The sequence below is a fragment of the Artibeus jamaicensis genome, unplaced genomic scaffold (assembly GCF_021234435.1).
Source record: "Artibeus jamaicensis isolate MK-2021 breed Jamaican fruit bat unplaced genomic scaffold, CSHL_Jam_final contig_797, whole genome shotgun sequence".
NCBI lineage: Eukaryota > Metazoa > Chordata > Mammalia > Chiroptera > Phyllostomidae > Artibeus > Artibeus jamaicensis.
Window position 1 is genome coordinate 7,195,701 of NW_026521977.1, and position 26,800 is coordinate 7,222,500.

The 26,800-nt window shown below is 35.4% G+C and overlaps 1 protein-coding gene across 20 annotated transcripts in view; it reads right to left on the reverse strand.

The window, feature by feature from the left end:
• SOX6 (SRY-box transcription factor 6) overlaps positions 1–26,800 on the reverse strand; it is a 625,241-nt gene that overhangs the window by 352,001 nt on the left and 246,440 nt on the right. For all 20 annotated transcript variants that reach the window (XR_008392936.1, XM_037150551.2, XM_053672994.1 and 17 more), the window contains one exon: positions 13,125–13,365. Coding sequence is in view for 19 of the 20 variants with exons in the window: in XM_037150551.2 (XP_037006446.1) it covers positions 13,125–13,361 (237 nt within the window). In the remaining variant the exon portion in view is untranslated. The remainder of the gene's footprint in view (positions 1–13,124; positions 13,366–26,800) is intronic.

The window sequence follows — 26,800 nt, forward strand, 5'->3', positions numbered from 1 at the left end:
TGGAAGTAAATATAGTGAACAAAGTAAACATAGAAAAATATTAAAATCCCCAAACTAGTCAAGGCAATCACAAAGAAAACCCTTGCATCAACTATATATCATTAGCCTCACATATAGAATCAAATCTCAAGATTCAAAGGTCCTTAAAAATCCAATTGCTCAACCCCTTCTAGTACTTAAATCCCCTGCACAAGAAAAAGTAGTGACAGTTAACAAGTATAGACTCTTTGAGCTAGATTTCCTAGTTAAATCCATTTTTCCATCTACCTCCTATATAACCCCAGACAAGTTACATAATCTCTCTGTGCCTTAATTTCCTCATCTATAACATGGGAGTGATAATAATAATAGTGGTACAGAACCTACTTCATATTGTTGTTGTAAAAATTAAACTAATTAATAAAAATTCAATCTTATAACAGTACCTGTTATATAGTAACTGCTCAGTAAATTATGGTGGCATAGTGATGGTGGTTATTATAATTTCCCTAGTAAGCAATTTTTTTTACTCTTCTTAAACACCACTGATAGGAGAGTTGGAACCTCTCGAAGCAGCTGATTCTATCACTGGAGGGCTGCCAAACATTTGTATTTACAGAAATGTGAATTCTATTCCTTCAACCCCTGGAAACATTTACAACAACAGCACTTTCAATACTTACAACATACCTATTATAGTACCTTTGTATTGCTACTTTTTCTAAACCAAACATCCCCGTTTTCTTCATTTCTTTCTCATAAGACATGATTCAGCCATCCTGATCATTCTCCCCTGAGTATGTTCAATTTGTTTCTCTAGCTCTCTTAAAGAATAGTGCCCTGAACTGAATATTCTCAATATTGTCTAAACAACAAAGAATCTAGGCACAAATCACTGCCTTAAGATACCCTATTTTAAAGATCTACTGCCATGGGACAGTCTCATAGATGAGAATACCTGATAATGTTTTGGTAATGAAACAGAAAGAAGAGCTTTAAGGCGAGCCCGCCTGATAAAGAATTCCCCAACACATGAAGCAACATTCTATTGAGGTTCAGCTATTAGCTGATTCATGTGCCTACCAAACTCCAGACAATTACTTTCACCTCGCAGTTCATTAATATTTAAACTACCACATGATATTCAACCTAAACAACACCTACTAGACTAGGTTGAGTTGGCTAAGATCATTTTACCCTTGAGACCAAAAAATTCAGAATTAGCAAGAGACTTGGATATTATAGTTCAAATCTTTCACTTTTGAGATAAGGAAACTGAAGTCAGTAGATATGAAGTGATGTATGTCCTTAAGGTCACAGAGCAAATTGGCGGAAGAGATAAAAAAAGGCCATCTATATATGAGGTAACATCCTTTCCTAAATAACCCCAGGGAAAATATAATATTTTCCCTGATTCAAAAGAATGTGTTTTTGTTGTTGTTCTTTTCTGACAACTTAAAGCATTAGGGAAGAAGTAGTATGATTATGCAGAAGTTGAAGAACTATAATTAGACAAGTTTGTCCAGAGTAAGTTTCTACGCATTTGGAGAATCTCAAATGGTTCCAAGGGGGTTTTCTTAAGAGGTAACTACTTATTCTAGTGTCAAGTTTACTATCCTCATGCTCCCCTCCTTCGCTGTTGTTCTCTAACCCATTTCAGAGACATTTCAGAGTGCACTTATAAAAATAACTGTGTATTTTTATACATAATAAGCAAAGCAGCTAGTATGCTTTAAGTGACTTGGAGGTTATCATGGAAGCTTACATTATAGGTACATCACAGAATCCAGATATTGATCAGTTCACCAGGAACCCATTTTTCATAAGGATCATCCAAAAGAGAAATAAGAAAGAACACTTTGGGGTTTGTTCACCCTAGACATCATAATTAAGAATCTGAAGCAAAAAAGGAAAAGAGGTAAAGCGGGGGAGGAAACCCCTCCCTACTCTCTATAAAAGACAGGAAAATAGCCTTGAAAACAGCAGAGTCAAGGTACCAGGGACCTGTAGTATGACAGTATGACACAGGTGTTTGGCAGGGAAGAGGAACGTGTGTAGCATGATATAAATAATCTGTTGAAATGTTGTTTAATCCAGTTTCTGGAAAAGCTATCTTTAATTCAAGACAAAAACTAGAATCATTGTGGGGGACAGGGATCTACAATCATTCAAGGGTATCAGAGCAGCTGCAGTAAAAATAGAAAATGAGATCAAAAGTCTTAGGAAAAAGGAAAGGCAGCTGAGACCCACTAGGAAAAGTGGCAGTAATTAGCTCCCCAGAAACAAATATTGATACAATTATTTACCTATGTCTAGGTTGTCTATTTTTAAATGATGATGATGGGGTCACAAAAATAACTCAGAGTATGATCTTCATACCTCACAAATATGAACATTAAAAGGTACCAGAGCCCAATGAGGGTCTTTTAAACCCATTTGTTCCTTAATAGAGATTCTGCTCTATTAACAGTGAAGTTCTTCCGTGGCCTAATTTTCCAAGGAAAGAGGTACCAGAGAACAGATTGCTCTATGTGCTCAGTGCTCTCACACTGAGCACTCACAGCCACTCTGTGATCTCACCAATCTCACGTCTGCCCTGGGATCTTGCCCAGTAAGGTCCCAAATTTTGAGAATTTCTCCACAAAAGCCTTCAAGTTTCTTCCTAATACATCAAATACACATATTGGCTCATGAAGAAACTCTTGGTGATCCAGAAATTTTTATATAACATCCCCAGCTCTCTGGTTCAAGTGTTTATAGATAAAACAAATACAAAAAAACTAAAAGTGATTTTTCAGAGGTTATGTTGTTTGTAGAACAACTATCCAGCCATCAATTTATCCATCTGTATTTACATTTCCAGGAAGAGGGAAACTAGAAAAAATGTCACCATTTTCCACAAAGCAGCAAGCAGAAGTCTAATTCTGTCATTGGGTGCCCTCGAAGTCTGTTAGCTGTGTATTGTTCTTCCTGCAGGCAACACACAACCCTGGACTGATGTCTCAATTACAATCATAGAGCCTATGCTTTCTCTCTGGCAGGGGTGGGAAGTGTGAATTTTTATTTTTCTCTCAACTTTCAAGTGCCCCAAAACTTAGATTCAGATTCATTCCTTGTGATACTCTGTCATTCCTCATGGATCCAAAAGGAGAGCTAAACTCTAATCTTACTCCCAATTTCAGAAAGCAAACTAAATAAACTATAGTCAACTTCACATACAAATAATATCACTATAAGAAAAAATGAAAGAGTTATCTTTGGTAGAAGCATACAAGGTACAAAATAAATTAATTCAACTGAAGGGTAAATGTTAACTCTGAATTCCAGAGCAAAAATCACTCATTTGTTCATAGTTGGGAGCCATCCTGCCTGGTTTCAGGAACTATAGCCTCAGTAACAGACAAAAGAGTCCCACAGCTAGGGCTAAGTGGAAAGGCCTTGGGGCCATGAGCCACTGAGACAGAACCTAACCGCCTGGCAGGAGTGCAGACCCTGCCCCCCATCACTTTACCCTGTTAGGACCAGGTGGATAACTGGTTAACCAATGATAGGTAAGACTCCTCAAGGGAGGGGCAACCTAAGACAGGCACAGTCATGAAGGGACCATCAAAGAAGGACTTAGGGGACTATAGAGAAGGGGCAGAAAGACCCTTACCCCTCAGCTTTGTCATAGCCTGAGTCTTTATTTTATCTGTAATAAGTTTACTAACTGCTTGGCTGCTTTGCTCCCCTCTCACCTGACTCAGCCTGAAAACAATGCCAGAGGCAGCTGTGGCCTTATACTGGAATGAATGGCTCCTGGGGGCAAATCTGGCCTGAGAAAGAATGTACATTTTGTCCTTTGGAGCCTTCTCTGCCTAGTATAACCCTGCTGATTAGAGTGACACCAGTGCCTTTGGTTATGCTGCCTTAACAAACACAAGAGGGGGAGATGTTTGGGACCACTCTGCATGGTTTCAGAGACTGCAACCCCACAAGAGCAGGCTCTAACAGGGGTTAGTAAGTCTCCCTGGAAAACCAGGTAATGCAGGTGGCAGACATGATCTGACTCTTAACACTGAGGGTTTCCATGGGAATCAGGCCTGATAAATACATTGTATCTTTTGAAGTTTGCTCTGCTTTGCTTTGTATGGTTCTGCTGATACAAACTGGATGTTTAAGTTCAAGGCATAAGGAGTAAACTCCTTATCTCATGAAACACATCTTAAAGACCCTCTGGCATCAGTATGACTAACAGACCCTGACCTATTACAGATCTCTGTGTTCCTTCAATTGTTATCTATAGATAATACCTGTTTTGTATGATTATAGCCTTTTGACATTGACTGATGAGCTATCCATGTATGATGTATACATCTACAATACCATTCCCAATAAAAGCCATTTGGGAAAAAGACTCAGGACATTCTCCACTAGAGAGTATTGCTACCCCCTTTCCCACTGGAATGGCAAGATTGTGTCCAGAACAACTTATTTCTCATCCACAGTGGAAAGGAGGAATTTTGCAGGATGGAGTTCCTCCCACAGTTCATGGATTACATTAGCTTAACCCTGGCTAACCCAATGATTACATAAAAAAACTACAAATTTATCATTGACACTTACCAAAAAGTCCCTAAATAACTGTAAATGCCAAGTTCTAATTCTTTGGGTTTCCAGGCAAATGAACCTCTTCTATTATATCACCATAATCTATTAATGATTGAATGAGGCCAAATTTCTTCCCAGAAGTTTGATGAATTTGAGAATATTGAATTCTAAGTACTCTCAGTACACTGGCAGTGAAAAGAAACCAGAGTTAAATTATAACGAAAGCAAGCTGACAAAGTAACTTTCAATCATTTTATTAAACAATGCTTCCCATTTTCAAGATTGCTAATGAAATAAAAAGAAGATAAACAAAATGCATATTCATTTGTCATTTTTACCTACCTGATTATAAAATTTTATTAGCAAAGGTTTATCATTTGTATTGTACTTTAGATTTCATAATGTAGTTTACAAAAATATGTCATTGAACTCAATTTTCATCACCAAGAAGAATAATGCCTAGAGGTCATGGGAATGTAGTAATATCAAAATAATATTTGAAAGGTTAACAGTATAAAAAATAAATATGATATCACATTGAAAGCTATAGTAACAAAAGGAATAATATCTTGAAGTTATTCCTCTTTAGAAAGGTTTCATTTCTCTTGGAAAGCAAGGAAAATTTTATTGCTGAAGACAATCAACCAGTGGGATAATTTGCATACCAAGGTAATGAAAGCACATTCATTAGATGCCTTCGGTTACATAAGAAAGATTAGATATGTTTTGGATGAAATAGAGTAGGATCTTTCCTGCTTAATGCAGGTGTTTTGACTCAAAAATCAAAGAAAACCCTTTCAATCTCATCTCTCAATGAACAGGGGAGCAGGATGTGTTATGTAAAAGTCATCTTTATGGAAAGCAACCCTCTCCAAATTAAAGTATGAAGGTAGATCTGGAGGAGTATAAATACAATCCCAGCTCTCCACTCCCTAAAAGTATCCTGCCTATCCAGGCATGACTATCTTGTTCATGCCCATATAGAAGGTCCTTGAGGTTCACATTTTGTTCTAATCAAAAGTAGTTCAAATTAGTCATGTAAATGAATGCATGCTACATAATAAATACATTTACTTTCTATAAAATATTCCTAGAAATGTGCAAACTTTATTATTCCAGTATGTATTTCATTGTAGTAACATACCCAGATCATCACTGGGCAAGAAGGAATTCTGAACAAGTTCTTGTGTATATTATTCAGAACCACCTATATACTGAAACATGCTTGTGGAGTTCTACTTTAATCAGAAAATTATTGGTGTCTTGAGATCATTTTTCATTGATTAATACTGATCAATTATGACCAGAAGCCTATTAAAAAAAAAACTTCTTCCATTTGAATTCATCAAGAAAATAAAAGCTGAATGGAATAGCCTGCTCAATCAAATTGTTCTGCTAGACTAGATCATACCAGATTTGCTATTAGTAATCAAGTCTTATTTTAAATAACTACCAAAAAGTGACTTTCCCTAAGTGTTTGGAAATGATATAGAGCTCCAGCTATACTTTGGGCATGAAGGCATATTTGCTTATGGAGAAGAGGAAGGCAAAGTCAAACCACAGGAGCAGCCTTGGCATCACTAAGGATATACACTAGCAGCACATTGGTGAAAGAAATGAATATAAAATATTTATGAGACATAAAGATACAACATAAAAATGAAGCAATTAGGGGAATATTGGCTGGATCCAGAAAAAAAAAGGTAATCCTAATGACCATGAAGGAATCTTATAAATTCTAAGTGAGTGTCAGTGATGGAGTTTGTTAAGAGAGTCATATTACAGGGGCTCTGCAAACCCCAGTTACTGATTCTTACACAGCCTGAAAAATTAAATAAAAATAAACATGGCATATCCCATCTCCTTGAAAACATTCTGTATATACAATTTTATTATACTGGGAAAAAATAAGAAAATATACTAAAGGTATGATTTTCCTTGAACTGTCAAAATACAAAAGAAATGCAAAAAGCCTTTGTAGAGATGTAGCAAACTACTAGATTTTCATATTTTGGCAGGTGCTCAATATGCAACCTACATAATCACATGCTAATGACTGTAGTGTGTTCATCAGCATGCATACCTGACTCCCTCTTGCCCGAGGGGGATAAAGCCAACTATACCAGAGCATGTTATTGTTTCTGCTTTTGATAAAAGTTTTGATAATATGCTTAATAAGAAAACTTTTCCAAAAAAGGTATATTTAGAAAGGTATATTATATTATGAAGAAGAATGATAAAGTAATTCAAGTTTTCATAAACATTGAGATATTTTTAAGTAGCATATGAATAATCATTTTGTTTAATTTACAACCCAGATTTGGGAACTTTAAAAAAAAATCCTCACCTGAGAACATGTTTATTCATTTTAGAGAGAGAGGAAGGTAGGGAGAGAAAGAGAGAAACACAGACAGACAGAAACTGAGAGAGAGAAAAAACATCAACATGAGAGAGAAACATCAATTGACTGCCTCCTGTACACACCCTGACTAGGTATTGAACCAGCATCCTAGGGATGTGCCCCGACCACAGGGATTGAACCTGCAACCTTTTGGTATATGGGACAAAGCTCCAACCAAATGAACCACCCAGCCAGAGCCTAGATTTTGGAATCTTTAAAAAAAATCACTTTTCTTTTATAGCGGGAATGAAACAATGCGAATAATCAGAGAGTGAAATAGAGAGGTGACCATTGTGTTAACACTAACCAACCTTAGTTGTCTATTTCACAACCCACAGCATGCAATAAAAATATGCAGGTTTATTTTTTCGTTCAAATTGTGAGTAAATTTGTCATTAAATTTTGAGACAATTTTGAGATATGTTTAAATAAGATAGTACTGTGTGTTAACATGGATTCAAATTTGTAGAAAATGAGAAATTTCCCCAGGGTTTCTTAGAGAATGCTGTTTCATTACTCAAGGAGCAAGGATGAACATTTCCATTGTTAGTGGAAGTTTAAGTTTGAATTTTACTTAACTTGAATGAATTACCAAATTCCTAAAATGAAGGAGCAGTAAGTTTCTCAAGAAGTCTAAACTTTGCTAGTTCATGGTTGGTTGGTTTTTTTCCAGTATTTCATAGGCCAGCCAGGTACCAAAAAGATACACATAAACTTTGCCTTAGGTGTTAAGTCTGTAAACTACTTCGGACTAAGTAAGTGAACAAGTGGGTCTCACTATACTTTCTAAAGTACAATCTTAATAACAGGAAGGAAAATTTTGCCTTATATTTTAAACAGTAAGTCTTACCAAAAGTTGGCAAAAATTCAAGTTTTTAAAATCTTTTCAAAGGCAACAAAATTAGAAATCTTATAAAAGTCTGTCACAACATAAAACATGACTGAGAAGGATTAAATCCGTACTTAAAATTTCTGGACTATATTATCATGCAATGAAAACAGCTCCATTCCCAGAAATGGTACAAAGTCCACACCAGAGTTTTTATGACTCCAAGTAAACTGCACAAAACTCTCCGGAGTTGATTAGCAACTTCACTAGACTAAAAGCAAAAAAGGCAGAGAAGGAGAAATTGTTTACAAGCGAGAAAGTATTGTTCCCGACAGTTATTTATTAAATGTCTCCACACCTATTATTATTTTCTTTTAATTACAACAAAGGGCATCTTATTGGCATCTTTTATTTATAGCAGAAAAATACTTTTAAAACTTTTCTAGAAAATAAAACTCACTCGGGGGAATTTAATTGGTCTCCAAAATAAAGGAGTTCTGATATTTTGAGGCTGAGAGTCCAGCATGGTTATTTCTACCTAATTGGACTAGTAGTTAAAAACCAGATGCATATAATCCCATTTTGGCTTAAAATATATATCAACATAAACATGCATGTTAAGTGCACACATGCACTTGTAGGAAGAAGATCCCACTTACAGTCTTGTCACTTTTTAAATCTTGTAAGAGATACTGTTGGTGCCTTACCCACATCTCCATGGCCCATCCCCCAAAGTCACCTACAAACAGTTTCCTCTTAGGCAAAAAGCTTCTGACCTCACCTGGGACTACTCTTTGTCCAGGAGAAGCCTACCCTCTCCAGCTCTCCCTGGTCACAGCAACTTCATTTCCTGTTCATTCAAGAATGAACTTCTGCCCACATCACATTACTTAAAATAATTTCCTCACCTTCTGCATGAATCTTGTCTTCTTCAGAATCAGCGGGAACTCCTCAAAGGATAACCTCCCTGATTGTTCACCCTACCACTTATCATCAAACTCTCACCTGCATGAGTGCAACAGTTTTCCTAATAAGTGTTTTTGTTTCCCATTTTCTCTCCTACAACCCATTCTCTACACAACAGCCAACGTGATCTTTTAAAAACATGAATCAGTTAGTCTCACTTAAAATCAGCCAGTGGCTTCCTCTTGCACTTGAAGTGAAGTCCAAACACCTCACTTTAGCCTATGATACCCCAGGGTATCTGTCCTCCACCTGCCTGCCTCCTTGATTTTATCTCATACTGTTTGTTCTCTCCCTCATTTATTCCCCTCGAGCCATTCTGTTGTTTCCTGTTGCTCAAACACACCACCCAAAAGGCTTTTGCACTTACTCCAAAGTTTTGCATAGTTTGCTCCTTCTCATATTCAAATCTCAACTCAAATATCACCTCATCAAAAAGACCTTCTCTGCACTGTTTAAAGTAGCCATCTCAATCACATTTGCTCATTTAATTTTCTTCACTGCACTTATTTTCTAAAATTGTCTCACTCTGTGAAACTTCTTCACTGTCTGTCACAACTGGAATCTAAATTCCATGATACAGAGATCTCATCTGCCTTATTCACAAGAAAGCCCCTGTGCCTGGAACTCAGTAGTTCCTACATACTCAAGTAATCTTTAACAGGTAAGTATTACAACATGGTACCACATACAGGCCACTCAACACTACCACAAAATGTTCCTCTATGCTTGGTAACATTAAAACATTTTTCCACGAAAAAACTATGTGAATTTATTCCCGCTTAGTGAATCAGTCCTAACAGGAACAAAAACATATTTGAAGGGACACATTAATATTCCTCCACCGAAAACAGGTGCCAGTACACTGGCACTGCAATGAAAATGGTAGTGTTCGTACACAACAATCAAGGTCAGTGAATCCTTATTTACACTGACTTTTCAGCCTTTGGATGGATCTCACCAACTGACACACCACACTAAATTTAAAATCAAACTTTTTTGTTTCTATAAGTAATCGTAATTAAAATTGGAGTCTAAAACATTTTTTAAATCTCAAATTGGTCTTTGAATGCCCATCTCTAAAAGTTCTATTTTCCTTCTTTACTTATGCCATAATAAATTATTTCCCTTCTTTTGAAACTGTGTGGTCTCTCATATTATATTGGAATGCCACCTCAAAATAAATAACCAGAATTTCAACATTTAAAGATTTCTTTACTAATCAGGAAGTAGGGACTAGCAGAACTTCTCTGCTTTGTCTTTACTCTCTCTAACAGAAACACTCCTTTGTGGTCTTGATGATTCAAAGTCAAACCTGTTCTGAACCCAGTAGATAAGAAACTTTTAGGGCCTGTTTCTAACTGTTCGTGAGGGAAGGCCACTGCGACAAGTAAATAACAATGGAAACTGAATAGGTGCTAATAGAATTTTTGTTGTTTGTTAGACCTTCTTTTAAATTTTATTTCCCCACAACTATTTTATGGGGTTCAATTACAGTAAATAATAGATATGATACATTAAGGAGAACTACACATTTCACTTAACTGCATAAAAATCTTTTTGTACTTTATATTTACTTGGAAGTAGAATGAGGTAACATGTTTATTAAGTTGTACTTTCATGACAGTTCCCCCTCCCTCCCTTACACACACTCACACACATACACACACGCACCATGTGTAAGTTTGCAGGGCTACCCAGAAACCTAAAATCCTTCTATTGTTTTTCTTTCCCGAGAAGAAAAATTGTTTGGCGATATGATACTTGCAATATAAGTCATTACAGGACTGATGTTACAGTTGTTACACAGCACACAGTATTGAATCTACTGAATGAAAAGGGAGCACAAAGGGAATTTCCAAATGCAGCTGCTATTTCCCATTTGTTAAATCCTTTTACTGGACCGTATAAGTACACAGCTGGGAAATACTATAGAGTGGGAGTTAAAACAAAATATTTTGGCTTCCAGACATTCAGAATATACAATGGGTCCAGTGGAAAGCAATGCCTGACTTCAAGAGAAAGTGAAAGTTTGAAAACATTTTCAACAAGGATGATTTCTTTTAGATTAATATATAACATATTCATGAATTTAAACTATTTTATATTACCATAAATTCCACTTAAGATAAATTTGGCAAGCATGTTATTAATATATCTATTTTTCTGACAAACTTTTAGATAAAGCTTTGAGAATAATTCATGGAAGCAATTTGGCACCTGCTAAGAGACACACAAAATTATGCTGAGAAAAATAAGCAAAGTGTTCTCTAAAAAAGTAAAATATGAACTGTATTATTTCTGCCTTAACCTACATTTTCCAGTTTATTATTATCTGTCCATGGCTATATCTGGCATAAAAGCAACAATATATCTTGAACCCACCCCTTCTCTCTATCCCATCAGCCTCCACTCTAATCCAAGCTACTATTATCACTTACCTGAATTTCTAAAATAACCTCCCAACAGGTCTGTCTTCCTCACTTTGCTCTGTCTCCCTCCCATCCATCCATACTACAGCCAGAATAATCTGTTTGGAATACTCTTAAACCCTTCAATGCCTTTCCATCATACATAGAATCAAATCTTACTTCTGTAACATCTCGTTGGATATAGCTCATACCAATCTCTCCAACCACATCTGATGATACATTGCATCCTCTCTCATTACACTCCAGCCACCAAGACTATCTTAAATTTCCTAAAACTCAGCTATATTTTGTCACCTCAAATAATTCATACAGGCGACTCCCTTTGCTATTTTTACTCCTTCTTCTACTCTTTGCCTGGCTCACTCCTATCATCCTTAGGTCAGTGAGGGCATTCCTACCTATCCATTCTAAATTAGGTTTGTGCCATTACATTCTCACAGAGCACTCTGTTCTTCTTCTTCCTAACACAAACCACAACTATAATCATACATCTGTGTATATATGCAAGCATATATGCAAGTTTGTTTGTTTGTTTGTTTGTTTGTGTTCCTTCTCCTGGATACAAGCTCCATGAGGGCACAATCGTGCACGTTTTGTTCACCAGCACCTAGAAGAATGCTGCACCCAGAGAAGGTGCTACATAAATATTGGTTGAAATAAAAATAAAACGCAACTCTAATATCTTGCCAAAAATTCAATGGCAGTGACTGGATATCTATTCCTCTATGCTGTCTTGGAGGTATAAAATGAACCACTGAAGTTCAATCAGAAACACAGACTTTTAGTCTTGCTTTATTATATACCTTCTCTCTTTGCCCTATTCAAGGCAAATAAATCTTCCGGTGGATCTAATTTTATAATGTTGATACCCTCTGAATCTAAAGTTAGTCTAGAAAAGTCTTGTTTTTTCTTGCAATCCTCTAAATCTCACCTACTGCTCAAAAGCACTAGTTATGTCTGAAAAATCATCTGAAAAAAAGATGATATATTATGAAATCAAGTCTTACAATTGGTTCTGAGACATTAAGCATAGTGCAAGAATTTAAATATATGTTACTAGTAGTAAAGGCATTTTTAATATTACCTTATTTTTAATTAAGGAATACATTTTTTTCTAATTGCCCACCAAAATATTTTTCACTAATTAACATAAGCAAAAATTAAGAAAAATAAAACAGAGTTTAAATTTCCTAATGAAATAAAATATGTTAAGGTTTTGGTCAGTTCTAGATGGTGAAAAATGAGTAGTTTTGCTTTAAGTTAGACAGTGAATATTTCTCACTACGGTTTCTGTTTTGATGGTTAAAGACAGAATGGAACATGAGAAAGCTGGCTAACACCCTGCATGTGTCTGATGTTGTTGCTTCTGCCTTTAGAGAGAACTATTCCAGTCTGATGGAATGACACTCAGAAGTTTTGCATGTGCTTTTGAAATTAATATTTAGGAACATAAATGAGAAAAATCCTCATTATAAGTCAAGAATGGCTGCTAAAAATGAAAACTACCTGCATTTCCTCCTGAAGATGTATTCTCCATATGACCTCATTCACATAGACATATTTGCTTAATACAATTTGTCAATATTAAAACACAGCCACACTTTATTTGATCATGTGTATTTTGTGGTATTATCAACTTCATCACCTTAAATTCAGAGATCCAGAGAATATGATAACCAAATCTCCCCCCAAATTAAATTAAACATATTTTGTCAAGGTGACCTAATAATGGACAAAAACTAAATCACAAACTATTTTTCAATTTTTCCCAGTTAGAATAATTAATAATATATTTGGTGGCTGTTTTATGATTTGAGCACAATGAACTCTAGTAGTATGTATTTTGAACTTTCTCTAAAACATTTATTTGTAATGAGACCATACTAACCAACATACACTTAGTGACAGTGGTTAGATTTTAAACGCTCACCATTCTTTGCTGAGACGATAGAACACTGTCCCAGTCAGCATCTTGTTGAATGGTATTGACAAGTGTTGGTAGCTCCTCAGAGTGAGGTTTGTTGTGCATTATGGGGTGCAGAGGCAGATGGGAGGCCACATGTTGATCACTGCTCTCTTCCTTTTCCCTTGAGGTCAAATCTTGGGTCATCGCTTCCTCTCCATCAGCTGAGCAGGCAAATGGAGAGGTGGCTTGCTTGGAAGACATTCTTCTGCAGAAGTAGAAAACAGCATGAATTAAAAAGGACTGTTGATGACCCTCAAAAAACCCTAAAAACCTTACATTTCACTAATTGAAAAAAGAAGAAAAGTTCTTTAACTTCAGAGATGTTTACTCTAAACCACTCTAAACCACTGAAAAAGAACTCTTAGCTTATCTATTCCACTTCCCCTTTTTTATTTTAACTTGCAAAACTCTTCCCAGTAATTGCTGCATATTTTAGCCTACCAATCCATAAATGAAGTTTTTATGGAACATGTTTTCATTATGTATAGTATATGTATGTGTGTATTCCCCACCCCCACTTCTCCCAATTGGATTATAAGCTTCTTGAGAGTAATTTGGTTGATTTGTCTAGCAATGAAAAAAAAAATGAATAAACTGGGAAATGACCCAGTCTGGAAGATGATTTGTAAGTACATATATCCAAATTTCACTTAAGCTTTACATCAGAATACAAGAAGTCTGTGTAAGAAAGTAGAATCAAAAGAGTAAGTAATCTGTGATGAGAGTCCCAGGCCAATTTGGTCCTGAATTCTCAGTTTACACCTTGCACTGAGTGCTAGGTCTAACACTGTGCAGTGTCAATGTGATCCTTTTCTAAAGCCCTTCAAGCTGTGTCAACTGCTGTAATTTAACTTTTAGGTGACATATTGATTGAGTGGCTGATTCTGTTAGACTAGTTTAAGGCAGTTTTATAACATGTGAATTGAGCATATAAAACAACTATGCCTTTTTTAATATTAGAAAATATAAACAAGATTCAAAGCACTTAGTATGAAAATAGTAAAATGTCTACAATGCGTAATATTTTCATTGTAGAAAAAGCAATTACTGAACATCCATCTATGTATCTACAAGTAAACATTGATTATATTCAGCTTGTTTGTTTGGTCTCCAGTCTGTGCTTTCATATACAATCAGAAAATCATTATTATTAAACAGGATTTCAAAACTTCTACAATATCACCTTATCAAGATAATTTTCTTAGCAAAATATTTAGAAATAAAACCACCAAAAAATTTTATTTTATTTTTTAAGATTTTATTTCTTTAGTTTCTGAGAGAGGGAAAGGAAGGGAGAAATGGAGGGAGAGAAACATCAATGTGTGTTTGCCCCTCACACATCCCTCACCAGAGACCTGGCCCGCAACTCAGGCAGGTGCCCTGACTGGGAATCAAACCAGCAACCCTTTGGTTTGCAGGGCAGCACTCAGTCCACTGAGCCACAGCCAGGGCAAAACCACCAAAAATTTTAAAATTAAAATAAGAGGCAATTGAGCATCTTTTCTAAAACTTTATGTCATTTTTGGTTTTTAGCATATTTAGCTCTAAAACTGCTGTGTAACGAAAGGAATAAAATCCCCACCTTAATTGCTCTTTAACATGAATTGATTTCATACCATTTTTTTAAAAAATGCACAAATCAGTTAACATAGGAAACCACATGAGCATTTTTCAAATTAGCAAATCATTAACTTGCTAGTACTGTTTCTACAGACAAATAAATACTGATTAAAGGGTCTAGAAATCTGAGATTAACAGTTAAATTTACAAATCTGTCACATGCTTTCATGAATATTGCAGTGAAGGAAATATCAAGTGCAAAGAAAAATAATTAAGTTAATTCCAATTTAAACAGTAGTTTTTATGTAGCAGCCCATGTTTCACATAGGATTTAACAGCTAATGCTAAATTTCTCACAATTAATGAGGGGGCTCAGATTTAGTATCCTACAGTGAAAAAAAATTAAGATAAGATCAGCTAATCTAATTATGCACAGTTTTAAATAAAAGTATTATAGGTTTTTTAAGTGCTTTGAAACATATTAAAATACTGACACCTATGTAGAATAATCATTCTACTAATATAAAAATTTCATCTATTAGACTTGATACTAGACAATAAAATGGAGAAGGAAGTACAGAAGAATGTTTCTATCTTCTCTGAAAAGAAATAAAATGTTCTAAAGAGTGCTATATCAAAAAGGAGGTACATATATTCTTGACCAATTTCTATAAATACTAACAAATGGACTAATGTATACACACATAAGGAAAATGATACCAAAGTATGTTTCTTAGTCCACGTGAATCACTCAGGGGTGTCCAAGCTGTGGCCCGCATGTGGCTCGGGATGGCTATGAATGTGGCCCAACACAAAATCATAAATTTACTTAAAACATTATGAAATATTTTTGTGATTACATGTCATAGTGTATTTTATGTGTGGCCCAAGACAACTCTTCTTCTTCCAGTGTGGCCCAGAGATGCCGAAAGGTTGGACACCCCTGCTAGAGCTTACCTCACTGGACTCATAAATACTACAGTAAAACCAGGCAAATTATAACTGTCACACAAGTTTATCAAGAGCTTGCCATAAACAACAAGAATGTTTTTATAGTTCAGATAATGACAGTATCAATAATGTAATCATTCACATTAAAAACAAAATAATGAATTTACTCCTGCTTTTTAAAACAGCTCAAGAAAATTGAAAGTCATAATCCAAAACTCATAGGGACTTAGCTCCCCAACAAACATCCTCTTTGTTATAAAGTGACTTGGCTCCTTCCAATAGCAATATCTGTGATTGTTGCTTTAGTGTAAATTAATCATGACAGAAAATGCAAAAGTCTCTTAAGAATAATTTCAACTGGAAACTGCACAAGTGAACAATAGTGTACAATCCTAATTAAACACAACCATGCAGCTGTAAAAATAGACTAAATCTGTCCAAAGCCATGAGTTGAGTTTAAAGCCTGGTTTGTTAGAGTGTTTTCTTAAGGAAAGCTGGGCCCTCAGCCTTAATCAGCCAATAAATTATTTCCTGCAATTACATTAAATAGAAAATTATCTTCAAATGGGGAGTGTTAATTGAAAATCAAAATTCAGAGGGAAGTTTAGAAATTACACGCTGAACACAATTAGTGAGGAAAAGCTTCACCTCTACTTCATCAACAGTCTTCTGGTGATTCCTCCAGTGACCATTCAGGAAAGCTACCTATTTACAACATCACATAATTTTCTTATTTTGTACCTACAAATACAAATGTACATCAAGGTTGAAAATAAAAAAATAGGCTTCTAAAAAAAAAACCACTATTGATTCTGACTGTTCAGCCACAGCTCACACCATCATTATGGCACAAGAAGAGGGGGAAGGTAGGACAATAATGCTAACAACCAAGGAAGGTATAGTCAACTTTGAAATCTCTGCCTTTAGCAAGGGAATTAAGATTTTGTTATTCTAAGAAGAATACTTTTCCATACTATATTTTACTTAAGTTTCTTGTGTTTACTATAGTTCTCAAATATGTTGTTAGCAGAGAAGATGATTTTTGTTCTTATTGCTAGCATTGCTCCACTCTGGGCATTTTCTTTTGATAAAAATTGCTGGGCTTATTTCATGTTTGTTGTTTATTTTTATTTTTAAAATGTTTTATTGACTTCTAGAGAGACGGAAAGAGAGAGTGAGAAAGGGGGAGAAAAACTTCCATCAGTTGCCTCTTGTACCGGGGTCGGGGGGTGGCCAAACCCCCAACTTAGGCATGAGCCCTGACTGAGAATCAAACCCAAACACTTTGGTTTATGGGATGATGCTCCAACCAACTGAGCCACACTGACCAGGGCCCAGGTTGGTTTTTTATTTGATTTTGTTGTAGTTTTTGTTTGGGGTGGTGGTTTCATTGGATTTTTCAAAGGAAAGTATGTACAAATGCATTTTAATGCACAGTTTATTAAATAAGCCAGATTCACTGATTAGATTCGATTTACTGATTATTTTTTGCACAATTACTTTATTAAAGAGTCCTTCAATTTACTGATTACATCCTCATTCATTTCATTTCTTTAGTTTAACGTTCCCTTTTAAAACATTTTACTAGACCAACTAAACAGTATTCTAGAAGCTGCAAAGCCTCTTGGTAATGCTTTTAATATAACCACTGCACCATGGCTACTCTCTTTATAAATTTATAAATCAAATATACACCTGTTTTAATGTTTTATAATGTCATATCAGATGATTACTTTTATTTTTAATGCTCATACCAGTAATTTTCCATTACAAAAACTTTCACGCCCAGGTTACGAGAATGGTATCTTACTTTAGCTGCTGCCATATATAACTAATATGCAAAAGAATAAAAATCCTTGTGAAAATGGTCAATCTCCATGTGACTTTACTTTGTTTTATTTTTGCACTATAACTTAAAAATCATTCACATGAATTGTTTTTTTAATTTGTAGTAAAAAAAATCTCCCTAGTTATACCCCCTGAAAACAGGGGGTTACAATGGAAGTGCTGACACAACCCTAACTAAAGCAGCGCAAATGTTGCCGCTATAATACACAAAATCAAGTTCTATTATTCTAAACGATCCTCGCTCATGGGATTTTTCTTTACTGTGCTCCCAGCCAAACTGCTGAAGCATGAAAAATTTAAATGCAATCAAATGCACCCAATTCTACTTTACTAGAACAAGTGTCTACAGTGGTACAATCTTAAAAGGAGATGCAACAGATTTGTTTGGTGTTTTTTTTAACTGTTTATTTATAATACAGTGCATTGGAGATAAAATAAAAGAGGAAATTACACTCACATGGTACCAGTGTATTGACTACACAGAGTACATTATAATCAGAGAGAAAAACTACATTGTCAACTTATCACATTGGTTAAACAAGATGGTTTTCTGGGGCATGGCTATTATCAAGTAAAACCTCCAAAGAGAATTACATATCTTTGGGACACATAAAACTAAATTCCCATCGTGTGTTCCCCGAGTTTGAAATGTCTCTGCCCAGCAGATCAAGTGAATTCCCAGGATGCCAGGCCACTGGAAAGAACTTCAGGGCTTAGGCCTTTTGGGAATGAGATTGTCAGGGATAAAGTCTCCTGTAATGGATAATGTTTTCTAGGAAGCCAGCAGGAGTGCCTCTGGAAAGACGATCATTATTTTATTCCAGTACCCCAGTATAAAATCTGAATGTTTAGACCGCTACGAACCTACTCAGACAGTAAATTTACTTTATATCCTTTAACAAGATATCAAGACTAGCTGGTCCATGACACTATAAAATGGTGAGGATTGGATATGTACATAATAAGTGCTCTATTTCAGAAAATCATACTTTCTAGAACTTTAAACCTTTCTGGTTTGATGTTATTTTTTAAGTTATTTCTATATGTTTAAAAGCTAAGATTATTTTAAAACAACTTTGTCATAAGGCATAGCCACTCAAAATTCCTTTTTTTCCCCTTTACTAGTGCTTGGGAAAAAGCTCATCTCTAAACTATCATTTGGTGCTTAATGTAACTATAGATCGGAACCACTGAATTTATTACAACAATATTTTTAACCTGATTTTTAAAATGTTTTCATTACTTCTAACATTATTTTCAAATGGCATTCGCTGTTTAGGTATGTTACATTTATTCCAAAGGAGACCTGATTTGAACATAAAGTGACATATTAATAGTTGGTTTACTTAAAGAAAAAATTAAAAATTCAAGCCAACAGTCACTTTTTTTTTGCAGCCCCACCTAGGTTACGACGGTAGATTTATTCCAGTCACAGAATTCATTGTTAATTCAATCCTGCAACTGATCCAATACCGAGAAATAAACAACCAATTTTCAAAAAATATAAAAGTGCCTCTCATTTAAAGGAGCATGAGTTAACAGATATTTTCGGCTGCCAAATGCACAATGCCCAGGAACCCCAACAAAGGATGCCAGTCCAGCCAACCTAGGGCAAAAACTGATGGAGAAACCTTTCTGTATTTCCAATTCCTACATTTAAGGATGGTGGGAGCATGTAGGGGTTGGGGGAGGAAGGAACCCTGGTCCCAGACATTAAAATAAAGACGTGCCTTTTAATACTTTTCCTTTTTCATTTGGGTTGTTAGCGATTCCTTGAACTGCTTTATCCAGCACTACCTCCTCTCCCCAACTCCACACCCTCAAACTTCTCTAGGTTCCTGCCAGGTTTTTCTCTCTCTCCCATCAGTTTAATGAGAACATTTTAGTGAAAAAGAAGGTAACTATTTTCAGAGCTACCTTGGAGAGTTATAAGCCAAACTTTTCAAGTTTGTAGTGGCTCATTCAGAACAGATACGATAACACATGCAGACAATATCTGTTGGAAGAAAATTCACCAATTTGAGATAGCTATCAAATCAATAGAGATGAGGCAAATGAAATATGCTTGAAGCCCTTGAAATATGTCTAAGAAGGGGCTTTAATTAAGGATTTTAGCTTATCTAAGGCTTCTAATTTTTCACAACAAAGCACCAAAATTGTCTCCAAAGGCCTTCTGAGGTTCTTACAAAACAGGAACTACCTGGAACAGATTCTTCTCAAGTCATCAAAGTTTGTGTTTCTAGAGTTTATATTTAGCTGACAATATTGCTGTCACTTTATATAGCTTAAGACTGTTCTTTGGACTGGAGCTCATATGTCTTGGAATGCTTTGACTCATGAATTGTTTCTCCTGATAATGTTACATCACGTAACCACCTCTGTCTAATTGGTTAGTATCTGCTGGAAGAGGCAGCGACCAGCCTAACCACTGGCCTGCCTGCTGGACTGCCTATGGAAAACCTACAGTTATTACATGTGTCCCTTAATATCCACTTTCTTTCCGGGATCAAAACAACTTGACTTCATGTAACATCTATCTATACTTTTTGCCTAACAGAAATAATATCAAATTTTTCTCATGGTTTATGTACCCAGTAACTCATTGGGATTCTCTACTCTGGGGGCCAGGCCCAAAAATATATAAATAAAATCAGTCGCTTAACAATAAGGGCAAAACCAAACAATAGCTACTATAAATATACACTAACTTAGAGGATTTTAATCAAGCACAATGACTTCATAGTTCAACTGAAGGACCTCAATATGGCTTGAGTGAAAAAAGAAAGCTGTATAAAATAATAAGAGAATGAATTTATTTATATACATTCGCTTTGAATTTTCTCTTCACATGAAATGAGAACCATAATTGCTAAAGTGATTATCAAACATGTATTTGTCAGCTCGAAATATACTAGTATGGAAGCCCAATTATAAGATATTTTATCCAATTTTTAATAAAAATTAGAAACCAAAACATTCATTTCTCAGAGAAAAAGGTGGGAAGTGTCACTGAATACTTTTCCACTCTTGCCTCTATTTTCCCTTTTTAATAATTCTAGAAAAAAAGAGAATGTAAATTGATAGTTACAGGTTGTTTCAAAAAACGAAGGCTCACACATAGCGACAGTGAACAAAACTATACAAATAAGCTCATCTCTGGGGTTCTCCTTCAGCTAAATAAAGCAATCCAGCAATTGCTCTCTTTCGAGATGAAATAAGGTATACATTTCAGGTTCCGACCGAATAGGAGGAGGCAGAGGGAGAGGGAGGGTGGGGGAGGGGCGAAGGAGAAAGGGGAGGAGAGAAACAACTGTGGCTTTGCAGTTCATTTTCAGTTTGTCTACTTAATGAAAACCTCATTGTACAACCCTGAAAACCATTTCCAGCAGGCAAAGTATTTCTGATTCAGCAGAGGTTACACAAGCATCAAAGCAGTTAAATATAGGTGCCAAGCCGCATTGCCAGGAGCTCTTAGTACTGTGAGTTAGTGTTACCTGACAGCTTAGTGAATATAAAATTACTTGTTTCGCCAATTGAAGACAATCAAATTGTCACCTTCCATTGTAATAAAGCACAAGTAGTGATCAGCAAAGTGCAAACATAATTACCATGAAGAAAACAAAAAATCAAATCTAAATCTCTCTACAAAGTAAACACATCTCTCTGGCTTTGCCCAAAAAGGAGTGCATTTTAATGCGGAAAGCTATGATGCAATGTTTATGTTATTTAACAATAAGATTTATTAGTCTTACATTAAATTAAAATAAAAAACAATAAGAAAGACCAATTCATAAAAAGTGAATACAAATACCAATAAGAGCACTACAACTTCCAGACGGAGTAGAAGGCCTGCAAATTATATCACTGTCATTTGGGCTGATAATGTTAAGTGTATGTCAGCAGCACATCCATTATAAAAACCACGCTTTCAGAAATTTCTTTCTAGCCTAGAAAGCTCTCCGAACATTGAAAATACAGGTAGGATCCAACCTCAAAAGCTTTTGTCTTAATTTTTCCTTAAAAGAAAAAACGTTATGCCTTATTTTTGTCTTCTAAAGTAGCTTGTATTTTTGAGGTTGAAAATTCACCTCACAAAATTGATTTAACATCTTTATCCAAGTTTAGAAAAATAACCACATAGGGGAACGTAGGGTACATGTCCACAACTATTACTGAAACACTCAGCATCTGGAATTCTCATCCAAATTTGGTGGCTACATTGGCCCACTATCAAAATGGTTTCAGTAACCCAAACCTGGGTTAGCATTAAAGCACTGAAAATTTGACATGCTTCTCCCATACCCTAAAGATTCCTAAGATATAAATATAAATGTTGCTCCAATCTGCATTTTAGTAAAGTGATTTATATCCAACTCAAAATTTAAAACATTCAGATTTATATCACTTCTTCCAATACGTCAAAAATTATCCTTCCCATTCTCAGAACACTCATAGGAATTTTCTTCTTTCATCAATAACGTCTTCCTTTAAAAAGAAAGAAAAGAAAAGATTTTATTTATTTATTTTTTGAGAGAAGGGAAGGGAGGGAGAGAGAGAGAAACTTCAATGTGCAAAAGATATCCATGGTCTCTCACATGCTCCCAACTGGGGACCTGGTCCACAACGCTGACTGGGAATCAAACCAGTGACCTTTGGGTTCACAGGCCAGCACCCAATCCACTGAGCCACACTGGCCAGGGTAATAATGTCTTCCTTTTATCAAAAGAGTGTATCATACTAACAAGCTAATGCCTGATACTCCATTTTTACTTGATACCTCTGTTGTAAATAATATCATTTGTAATCCTCTAACTAAAAAACGGAGAGAAAGAAAAACTGCACAGAGTGAAAGTGGAATGAATTAGGGACTGTCAACAACATATAATTGCCTGAGCTTGAACCTTTGCATATAAATTTAGACATTTGCATCTGATACATCATTCCTTAGAATGATGCTTTCATCCTTTATAAATCTGAAATGGAATCAATCTTATGTTGCATTCCTATTCCTCCATTCCCCCCTTTATTTAGGGAAGGGTTATATTTTAGGGGAAGGGTTAGATGAAGAAACTGGGTTGATTTTGTACTTAAATTAGAAGCAGAATTAAATAAGAGAAACAGGAAAAAGGGAAAGTCCGGTCTCTAGTTGGAAGTCTTATGGTGATTTGAGATAAATTTCATATGATTAAGAGCAGTCTGGGTGTGAGAAATAAGACTGTTTTAGGAAAAGATTTTTTCCTTGACTTTGACAAATTTCAAATAATATGAAGTTTTTTCAAGGGATCCTACTTATAAACTTAACACAATAAAAACTTCCCAGTAAAGGGAATGTGATCAGTGGTTTTATAACTTCAGTGACAAATAACTTCGTACATTCCTAAAATTATGCTCCTACAGAATATTCATTATAATATAGTAATAATAAAAAGTATCAGCAAGAAAAAAAGGAAACCTGTTGCCAGAGAATGTCTTCCAGGATCAGAAAGGTAAATGCTTGCTTAGATGGTATCAAGTTTATAGTAGTGGAAGAACAATAGAAACATAAAAAAATTGTTCTATATATAAAAAGAAGCTTACTCTGTATGTTCCTTAAGGATAGGGATCATGTCTCTTGTTCATTCCTGGATCCCAACTACATGGCACAGTGCACACCACATTATAAACAATCAATAACATTGGAATGAAAGAGGAAAAATCAGAGAGATGAGCAAAAAGCTTATTTTGTTAAATTAAAATGAATAGATAATCACAGAACTACTACTCACATGTTAATGCTACCTACCTAAACATTATTCTCTCTGTATACTCTTCCTACCAAGCACCTCATTCCTTAACATCTAACTCATATGATTTTTATGTCTATATCCACAACACTGAGCTCTCTCTCATTTCCCTGAAATACAACAGTCCTCAAATGACTGCTAGATATTTATACCAAGATGTACTCTGCTATGTCGTAGTCAACAAACTTAAAATTAGATTCATCATTATTTTCCTCAACATCCTCCCTCATTCATTCACACCCAGAAGAGAATCATTCTCAGAATCATCCAAGTGCAAAACATGAACAGTATATCCATCTTTTCTTTTTAATCTTTGATCCTCATTGCTAGCCTGTCACTAAGCTCTATCAACTCCTCCTTAATAATGTTTCTTAAGCTCATACCTTCTACCATATTCATAATCACTTTAGTACAGGACTTTCTTATACTTCGCACCTACACTTTTGCAAGAGACTCTACACTGGATTTCTTAATTTCAGTATGTCTCCACCTCCCCAAGAGTGTTGGTATCAATCTTACCATCACTCCGTTTATCAGATGAAGAAAAGTCAGCAGCTCTTCCCTAATGACAGGAAAAAGTCCAAACTCCTGACTCTCGAATTCAAGGTCCTCCATCCAAATCCAACCAATCTTTCTTAAGTTATCTCGTAGTGGCTACAATTTACCCCTTTACTCTCTAACCAGACTGGTACAGTCAGACTGCACTTATTACCTCCCAGCCTTTTCTTTGCCTGTCTCTCCATACTTACCTCAACTTGCTTTCATATCTCTGGGAAACTGAGACTATCCCAGGTAACTATAATTTGCCAAACACATCTAATAAGTGTTCTGAAAATGTATTTTTATACCACTCATTCAACCATCAATGCACACTATCTTACATATCTTTTTACAATATATATGACATCATTATATTTTTGATAAGTAATTACAAATTTTTTAAGTACAAGAACAAAATCCTAGACTTTGCTGCATTTCTAGTATACCGAGTATAATATGTTACGCAAACAAAACACTTAACAAATATTGGGCCAATTATTTAAATACTATTGAATAAATAGACAGAAATAAATTTAGGGTATTGTACTTAACCAGAGTAATTAAAGTAAAGCTTCTAGATTTCTGTACATAAACTGGTTTTCCTGGGCTATCTCCTGTTCCACTAGACCCTTGCCAATAAATTTTACTTCATATTTAAAAGTTCTACATATTCTGATGGATAGACAAATAAATGGATGAATATGGATGTATAGGTGGATGGATAGATGAGTGGTGAAAAGACAGTTGAGAAGATACATGGATAGTATTTACTAGATACTTAGAAATTACAAGTACCTGTGCTGAGCACTGTTGCAGGTATTATCTCATTTAGTTCTTAAAACAACTCTAGAAGTTGGGTAATGTCATTATTCCTATTTTACAGATAAGGAAACAGGGCACAAAAAATTTTTTTCTGAAAAAAATTAAAAACTTACATAAGGTATACACAGTAAATAAAAAAGGTAGAATTTGGACTCAGGTGGTCTAACTTTAGGGCAGATTTAAATCAAGATAACTGAGAGGAGATCTAAATTAAGTAGATTATTAACGATTTTCAAGCATTATTCGAATTTTCTTTAATAACATACACTTTCTATAGAATTTTATTCTTAATATTTGTTAGCCTACGTACTCACTTAATCCAAGCATAGTCTAAAGATTTGCTATCTTTACTTTTCCTTTCCTTTTAACTTCTGTGGTTAGATGTTTTTAATTACTGGCTAACAATGAGAGAGGGAGGGAAAGAGAAAGGAGAGAGACAGGTAAGCTTTAAGTAATTTATTTGACTCTCATTCCAGTCTGACAACAAAGTTGGTTACGGCAGTAGTTACGCCATTGGCATACAGGGCTGCAGTTTTATCCAGTACATTTTACAACAAATATTTGTTGAGTGTTAACTGTCTATGCTTTCCCTAGCATGCTTTTTCTGGTTAGCCTAAATGATCAACACTTAATTATATTCTTATACAGACAATTGTGAGATAATATAAGGATGTCACTGCCCCTTCATTTCAAGGTCCAGAGAAGTAACAGATCAAATGTCTACCTTCTAGCTCTTATCAGAGAAGCCACAAAAGAAGCATCAGGTACAACTGGAGCTGTTTCGACACAAAAGTAAATGTGAGGACAGCTTGGAAGAAGAAAAACAAGATGAGGTACTTGAGCAGTATATATTAACCCACCACCCATCTAGAGTTTTATTTCAGGTAATTTAGAGTAAATTTAGATATCCTCTTAAAATCTGACTACCATATAACATTACACATACCCTAACTTCTGCAGGAAATAAATAGAAAAGGCCCATACATAAGGGCAAGGATTTTTATAAATTATCTGTGACAGATGAAGAAAGATTTTCACCATCAGCCCAAAATTTCACATTTTTTATATACACAAAGTGGGCAAGCTTCACAAAAAACAAACAAACAAACAAAGTAACTAACTAACTAACGAACTAACTAGTGCTGCTGTCTTATATTTCTCCCTCTCCACTTCCACCATCCTTCCCTTCTTCATAGCTATCTGCTTTAAGTTAATCTCACTTGCATTTTCTGTAGCATATTATGGTAAACAGCTCTACTAGAACACCAGAATCCAATTGTTTCCACTTAATCATTGCACAGAGTTGTTTGAGGTAGCCTTATAAAAAGCAAGTATGATATTCTTCACCAACCACCTTATACACACCCCTACCAAGCCAGAGAACTCCTACTTCTCCCAAGCTTTTCTATGGGAAAGAATCCTAAATCATTTAGACAGTTCTGGTTTTTCTTCTGATATAAACACCACCTCATGATCTCCCAGAACTGGAAAACTTTTGCAATTACTATGCCTAATCTATTTGATTATTTTTCATTACTTCAAAAGCAATTCTTTAATTGACACCCATGGTGCCTAGAACAGGAAAACTGCTATCAGACTTAGAATCTACTGCCAGAAGAAAGACGATGGCGCAGTGAAATGGTTAGCGTGGGGACTTGAACCCCAGGCCTCTCATTTATTGGCTCTGTAAACCTGAGGAATTACTTAATTCTCTGAGCCTCCATGTCCTCATGTGTAAAATTAGAGACAACACATCTTCCTCAAAGAGCTATTCTGAAGGTTAAATTAATGCACACTTTAATGTGCAATTAATGTAAGTACTTGATATCTGGTAGGTATTAAATGAATGCTAATTTCTTTTAAATAAAACTTCACAGAAAATTGTTTGACTCAAAACACAAAAATTTTTCAAGACAGATTTGGAATTTTTATAAATCACAATAAATAAAAGTTTCATGCAATAGTTTTCCAGTGGCAACCCACAACCCAACACTGAGTGAACAGTGACGAGGACTGTGCCAACAGGTTAAAATACATAGGCTACCACTTCCCAAAAGGGTAGGCATGAGAAAGAATCACTCTTTATGTAGAAGAAACTAAAGCATACAGTATCTGCTGCTGAGTACTGTGTTCCTA